Source organism: Pimephales promelas, chromosome 6, assembly GCF_988280905.1.
Source record: "Pimephales promelas chromosome 6, fPimPro1.hap1.1, whole genome shotgun sequence".
Taxonomy (NCBI): domain Eukaryota; kingdom Metazoa; phylum Chordata; class Actinopteri; order Cypriniformes; family Leuciscidae; genus Pimephales; species Pimephales promelas.
This window is the reverse complement of record NC_142774.1, coordinates 3,781,199-3,789,159: the sequence shown is the minus strand read 5'-3', so window position 1 is coordinate 3,789,159 and position 7,961 is coordinate 3,781,199. Positions and strand designations below refer to the sequence as shown.

General features: G+C 44.1%; 1 protein-coding gene across 1 annotated transcript; it reads left to right on the top strand.

Annotated features, from left to right (window-relative positions):
* The first annotated feature begins 317 nt into the window (after positions 1–317).
* dla (deltaA) lies at positions 318–6,118 on the top strand. The gene is given in 12 exon segments (XM_039685304.2): positions 318–773; positions 864–1,163; positions 1,247–1,307; positions 1,391–1,648; positions 2,371–2,431; positions 2,517–2,647; positions 2,867–3,036; positions 3,305–3,521; positions 3,598–4,426; positions 4,527–4,629; positions 4,632–4,761; positions 4,869–6,118. Coding segments are annotated over 11 exon segments (2,295 nt in total). The 5' UTR covers positions 318–719; the 3' UTR covers positions 4,743–4,761; positions 4,869–6,118.
* The last annotated feature ends 1,843 nt before the right edge of the window (positions 6,119–7,961 follow it).

Genomic DNA, 7,961 nt, shown 5'->3' with positions numbered 1-7,961 from the left:
TTTTTTTTTTAGACAAACACAAAAACACGTAAATGAAAAAAATAAAAAATAAAACTTGTACGTCTCATATTCTAATGCAAATAATAATATGTCTAAAACTTCAGGTTGTAAATTACCGTCACTTTTACGCACACACAGCAGCGCACTGATGTGTTTGGTTGGTTGGTTGGTAGGGGCTGGTTGCAAGCGAGCCGCATTGTAAAGCGTGGGACAGATTGGGGGTAGCGGTTCATTAGCATATTATTACCCCGGCATGTGGCACCCCGTATAAAACTGGCGGCAGGCGGCCTCGCTCCAGATACAAACGCACAGTGTCCGTCGGAGAAAGACGTGAGGAGGGATGTTGGACCAGTGACAAACCCTGGTTTAGGATCAGACGAAGAAGGAACTATAAGAGCACACACGCGCATTCTTCTCCGAATTTTGAGGATTATATCATTCCGACGGAATTCCACAAGAATTCTATTTTAATTTGGAACTTTCACTTTGTTTTTGGACGCACTCTTTTTTTTCGCGGGGAAGAACTGGGAATTGTTTTGACATGAAAGGGAACTGCGTGCACGCTCAGTATCTTTTGAAAGCAAGCCTCTTCCAATGAAACAGCCGGCGAAAAGAAGAGGCTTTTAATACGAGGGATCTCCTGACTGATCCAAGTTTGCTCAAAGACTTTTATTAAAAAAAAAAAAAACCCTATCTATTTATTTATTTATTTATTAATCATGGGACGCCACTTACTGTTGCTCTTCTCCATCCTGTGCATGCTGCTCTGCCAGGTAAGGACTCCTCACTCATGTCAGAATAAGGTAATGTGTTAAACTGCAATCACATTTAGATCTAATTCTCATACGTTCATTCTTATCCAGGCGTCTTCCTCGGGCGTCTTCGAGCTGAAGTTGCAGGAGTTTTTGAACAAGAAGGGCGTGCAAGGCAACAAGAACTGCTGTAAAGGTGGACTTACCACCCCGTACCAGCAGTGCGACTGCAAGACTTTTTTCCGCATCTGTTTAAAACACTATCAGCCCAATGCATCTCCAGAGCCACCCTGCACCTACGGAGGCACCGCCACCCCTGTGCTGGGGTCCAACTCTTTCCAAGTGCCCGATAGCTTACCGGATGGCTCTTTCACCAATCCCATCAGGATGAATTTCGGTTTCACGTGGCCGGTGAGTACCCTTTAGTATACCAATGCACTGACTTCAAAAGTGAGCTCATTTTCTAATGGAGAAATCTGTTTTTGCTGTTGCAGGGAACTTTTTCTCTCATCATTGAAGCGGTGCATGCTGATTCCAAAGAGGATCTGACAACAGGTATGTTATCTGACAGTAAAAAGAGATTTGTGTATGAATATTGTTTTGAACGGCATGACTGAAAAAATCAATTTTCCACACAGAAAACCCAGAGCGCATCATCAGTACCATGACCACACAGAGGCACTTGACTGTGGGCGAGGACTGGTCTCAGGACCTTCACAGCGTGGGTCGGACCGAGCTCAAGTACTCCTACCGCTTTGTGTGTGATGAGCACTACTACGGAGAGGGATGCTCCGTGTTTTGCCGGCCCAGGGACGACGCATTCGGTCATTTCACCTGTGGGGGAAGTGGAGAAATCATCTGCGACGCGGGATGGAAGGGCCAATACTGCACAGAACGTGAGTAAAAAAATATTCTATATTACTAAACTATTGATGGTATAGTAAACGTAACGTTCTGCTATCATGAAGAACTCTGTGTAAAAGGCTGTGCTGTTATTTAGAAAAGAGAGGGAGAAAAAAAAAGTTAACGGTTACAAACAACTTGTAACTAAAACCCTGCCCCCCACACTCACACTCACTCACACTCCCCCTTCCAGCCCACTCTCACAACACACCACTTGATTTATTCCAGTCGGGAGGAGGAAAGTTTTTAGGAATAATCTCACGCGTGCCATAAATTTACATGCTGCCGTTCGATTGGCTGCTCGCGGAGTGGGCCGGCTGCCGATTGGCTGGCGGAGGGGAGGTATTGTTTGAAGTGGGCAGCTGCCGGGAGTGCGCAGACAATGGAGCAGCTGTCGCCCGCTGGCCGCGCATACACCAGCTGTCCACTCTTATCTTCCCTACCCGGAGACATCGAGAGCACAGGGGAGGAGAAAAAAAGTTTTGACCCATAGTGAAGAGAGGGAGGAAAGAAGGGTCCCCTTGTTTGCGAGCGCCCTATTGTTGTCATGTGTTAAGCAGAAATTCTTCAGAGGTGATTAGGAGATTTGAGCATTTATTTTCAAAGCTAGACAGAACGCTAATAGGTTTACGTGGCTACCTCATTTGAAATGAACATTTTATGGGAAAAGTTGTGGATCCTTGATCCTAATGCAGGTGTTTTATCCTCCTTACAGCAATCTGCCTCCCAGGATGTGACGAGGAGCACGGCTTCTGCGAGAAACCTGGAGAGTGCAAGTACGTTCGTCACAATGCTCACACTGTTGAAATCACATTCAGGACTGATTTTCCAACTGGATCTTTTGTGTATATTGTGCATCAGGTGCAGAGTGGGCTTCAAAGGACGCTACTGTGATGAGTGCATACGTTACCCAGGATGCCTTCATGGGACCTGCCAACAACCATGGCAATGCAACTGCCAGGAAGGCTGGGGAGGCCTCTTCTGCAACCAAGGTAAGACACACAAAAGATCAAAGAAAAGCATTTATAATGGCCTTCGAAGACTAAATGACAGAAGGATGTTTGATAGAGAGGCTGGCTGAAGGAGAAATATGAGTTCCCAAGTGCACAAGACCACAAAAGAAAGAGCGAGCAACAGCTGTCCAGCTGTGGTTCAACCATGTGTCGCTGCTTAATCCACATGTGCTCAACATATGTCCGCCTCTGTTACAGATCTGAACTACTGCACACATCATAAGCCCTGCCTGAATGGAGCCACTTGTAGTAACACCGGTCAGGGCAGCTACACCTGCTCCTGTCGCCCAGGATTCACTGGAGCCAGCTGTGAGATCGAGGCCAACGAATGCACAGGGAACCCCTGCCGTAACGGAGGAAGCTGCATTGTAAGTGTACTTGTTTTATACAAATTAGCCACCGTCTTGTCTCGGTCCGGTTCCAAACGAACTCTGGCATGGTTCGAATTTCTGCCCAATGAATGGATGACCTTAGCACACATGTGTTTTTGTTTACAAATTTTGGTTCACTTCCAAAACCAAAAATCAACTTTGTATTTGGTCTGGACCAAAGCAAGTGAACTAGCGGACTTTCCTGGTGTTTGCAATAAAACACTCGTTCTGTTTGCTGAGCATCCCATACCTTTTGCTTTCACAGGACATGGAGAACACCTACAGCTGTAGCTGTCCACCGGGCTTTTATGGCAACAACTGCGAGCTTAGCGCCATGACGTGTGCGGATGGGCCGTGCTTTAACGGCGGACGCTGCGCCGACAACCCAGACGGTGGTTATTTCTGCCAGTGTCCCACTGGATACGCAGGGTTCAACTGCGAGAAGAAGATCGACCATTGCTCCTCCAGTCCGTGCTCCAACGGTACGTTGCACTTTTGTATCGATCTTTGTGTTGAAACCAGTCCAGAATCTCATTCTCTTCCCACTTTGATCCACAGGTGCACGATGCGTCGACCTGGTGAACTCGTACCTCTGCCAGTGTCCGGAAGGGTTCACGGGTATGAACTGCGATCGCGCCGGGGACGAGTGCTCGCTGTACCCTTGCCAAAATGGCGGGACATGTCAGGAAAGCGCCAGTGGCTACATCTGCACATGCCCACCTGGTTACACCGGACGAAACTGCAGTTCACCGGTGAGCCGCTGCCAACACAACCCCTGCCATAACGGCGCCACCTGCCACGAGAGGAACAACCGATACGTGTGTGCTTGCGTTTCGGGATATGGAGGACGCAATTGCCAGTTCTTGCTTCCGGATAGAGCCTCCCAAATAGCCAGTGACGTTCCCTGGACTGCCGTGGGATCGGGAGTCCTGCTGGTGCTGTTGTTGGTGGTCGCATGTGCCGTGGTGGTGGTTTGCGTCCGCTCGAAGGTTCAGCAGCGCCGCCGGGATAGGGAGGAGGAGGTCGCCAATGGGGAAAACGAAACGATCAACAATCTTACAAACAACTGTCATCGTGACAAAGATCTGGCTGTAAGTGTCGTCGGGGTAGCACCTGTCAAGAACATCAACAAGAAGATCGACTTTCACAGCGATCACGACGACCTGAGCATGATGGCCGAGAAGAGGAGCTATAAGACAAGACATCCACCTGCAGACTACAACCTGGTGCATGAGGTAAAATACGAGGTGAAGCACGAGGTGAAACTGGAGCACGCCGGGAAGGAAATGACGGCGAAGGAGTTGTCCGATAGCTGCGAGGACGTAAAGTGCCAATCTCTGCAGGACTCTTCCGAGTTCGAGGAGAAGCGCAGGAAACGTCTGAAAAGGTAAAACTGGTGTTATTCTCGTATTGCGGTTTCTTCTCGTAACTATCGACTCTCAAACGTAAGCATCGCTAACACACCATTCCCTCTCTTTTCTTTACAGTGATGCATCAGAAAAGTCAAAACATTCAGAGTCAAGGTATTCTGAATCAAAGTATTCTGAATCTAAGTACTCAGAATCAAAGTATTCAGAATCAAACTATTCCGATTCGCTGTATTCCGAGTCAGCATGTGCGTCGGCATGTGCATCGGCATCCACGTCGGCTTGTGTCGACACCAAATACAAATCCGTCATGGTGATGTCGGAGGAAAAAGATGAATGTGTAATTGCAACAGAGGTGAGTTGTCTTTGCATCAGGCAAAGAAAGTACATCCATTCAGCATCCTTACCTTGAATCTGGGAACTAACAGACTTTTTATTGTCTCGTCCTTTTCCCAATCCCAGGTGTAATGGGCCTGCAGGAAGCCGATGCTCATTGTGTCCTATGGGAGACATTTTGAACTCCCTAAGAAAATGCTGCTGCTCGAAACCTTAGGTGGAAACGTCCCACCTCGTGACTACTGCTGCTGAGAAACTAAGACTGATTAACTGATATTCAGGATGAGCTGGTTCTCTGTACTGAAGGAAGCACAGGCAGTGGTGGCCTGTAGGCTTGGAAACTTGTGGAAATGATAATGATGGCAGGAGTGTCATTGAAATTTCAAATGTAGTTGTAAAATTTACCTGTAAAGCCATTTTAAAGGTGTTGGACAATGTGTGTCCATTTTTAAAGTTTTTTTTTTTTTTAAACGTGGCCTCATCACACACGAAAATGGCATTAGGAAAAAAAACGTAACGGAAAGATACAAGGAAAGTAAAGTGTTTTGCCATGTGATGTCCAATACTTTGTCAGCATTGTGGCAACGTTTTAACAATATTTTGGCAACATTTGCTGGTTTTTCGCCAATAATTCCCACAGGCTTTTACTGTGCCCAGAGACTGCACCAAACATTAAGGATGTTAAGGAAGTAGTTTAAAATAAATGTGTCACAAATTTTCTTTGTGACAAGTTGTGACAACATTTTAGCAATATTTTGGCAACATTTGCTGGCCCCACAAGTCAGTGTACAAGGGACTACATCAAAACGGTGGATGTTACCAGACCATACTGGCCTGTCTTGCACTGGGTTAAAATGTCACATGATGTCATATCCTGTCACATGACCAGTGGAAACTATGTTTATTACTTGATCACTGTGTAAATGGGAAAAATAAGTGCTCAAAAAAAAAAAAAGAAATCTCAAAGTCTTCCAAGCCTCCGCTTTTTTTGCATTATGGTTTAGAAAATGTGCGTAATTTGTTTTTCGACGTAAGAAAATACGTTTTTGTTGATGATGAATAATATCCTCGTTTGTATGTATTTTTGCTTTCTTTTTTATAACAAGAGTTGTATGATTTAAGTTAATTTATTTTTATTTAAGTTTCTAAATATTTGTAATGTTTTTAAGATTATTTAAGTTTGCGTTTTTCCTAAGTTGCTCCTGTTACTTGCAAAGGCACTTCGGGTTGCTGGGATGTTTTGAGAAAAAGATATTTAAAGAAGGATTGTAAAAAAATGTTATTAATGCTATCGTTTTCATTAACAGGTTTTTGTTTGATTTCCTTTCTCTGAATGAAGGTTTAGCTTAAATTATTTTTCCAAATAAAGATTATGAACTATTGAATATATGTTATTGTTTTATTGACCGCTGCACCACATACATTGGTCTTAAATGTCGACGCTCAGCATCTTTACATTCATATTTCAAAACCGACACTATTATAGTTACAGCATTTTTAGTATAACGTAAAGACAAACTTTTAAACCACATGAACATAACACCAAAAACAATCTTTTAGAGGCTGCTAAATTGGAGCCTCTTTTTATTTAAGCCTCTTTTGTGGTGATTCACGTCTTTATCAAGTCTTTTCTGGGTGTTGGATTTATGACTTTTATGTGTGCCACTCTGTAAGGGTTAGAAATGGTTCCTTAGAAGAAAATAGGGAATAGATTGGGATGCGAGTTCTTTATAGGGATGAGAACGAAGCTAATCATTAACATCTGCTCTGGCCTCTTGGTCACCCCATACTGGGCTATTCATCGCTTTACCCCACATTCTGCCTGCCGCGGGTGCATCGCTCAAGCCTTTGAGAAAAGCCGTCAAATAGCTGCAGGATGTTTACAAGTTTTCCAACCAGACTAGAGAGACACAATTTAAAGCTTTGGGAAGAGCTGAGGGGGGAAAAAAAACCCTGAAGTAGTTGGCAGATTTCCTAAATGGATGAATCTATTTGGCAGGTGTTTTGGCGGGAAAGCCTTTCTTGATTTCAAACATGCGTCACTACAACAACCAAAACCAAAAAAAGTTGTTTTCAATGCATTTCTCTTAAAGACGTTTGTGCTTTCTATTAAGAAATAACGTTGCAAGAAATTTTGTATCCTAACACTGAAGTAGCTAGAGAACAAAACGTTCTTTGTTGAGCTTTTATGGCTAAACATTAAGCTGGAGGAGAAGTTCAGAGGAGTTCTGGCTGAGGTCTCTTACAGCACTCATCAATGGAGCTCTGGGGAACAGGCAGAGTCACACAATGTAGTGGCGGACAATAGCCGATACAAAAGGGCACCATTTGGGAGAGGCAGTGTGTGCCTATGAATGGAGGGAAGGGAGGGGGCAAGGAACGACAGATGTTGTCTGTCCTCCTGAGTCAAAGCGTCCTGCAGCCAGAAAACACCAGCTAGACCCCACATGGCCATGGATGAGAGACACAATGGAGACCCTTCAGCTCACGTCTCTTGGTCTTCTCTGATATTTCGCATCTGAACGTAACTTAAAACTACTTCGCATTGCACTGCAACAAAAAGCAATTCATTTAATTTAGATAATTCAATAATTGTTGATCAATAATTAAGAACTTTATTTTAGGGAGTTTTAAACTTTATTTACACCAAGACAAGCCTCACTATTATTACTACTCATACTTAAAGTTATGGATGTTTTCAAAACATAACTCGCAACTCATTCACTCATAGAACACATGTGAATTTTGATTGACAGCCGTCACAACCTTCCAATCATTGGATAGGATTTTTAAAAAAAAGGCTGATGTATTGGTACTTCTGATGAAGCGCTGTTAATATAGGTTAAAAACTAGGCCACAAAAAGAATAAATAAAATGCTTTCAGGCAAAAGAAGGCATGCATGTTTTCTATGATCACGGGTGGTCACCCTAAAAAACACATTAGCAATCTTAAACCTTTGACACCACCCAGAACACCCTAGCAATCACATAGCAACACCCTGGCAACTACTCAAAACACCCTAGCAATCTCAAACCTTAGAAACCACCCAGACCAGAACACCCCAGAAATCACATAGCAACTACTCAAAACACCATAGCAATCACGTGGCAATGCCCTGGCAACTACTAAAAACACCCCAGCAATCACATAGCAACACCCTAGCAACTACTCAAAACACCCCAGCAATCACATAGCAACACCCTAGCAACTACTCAAAA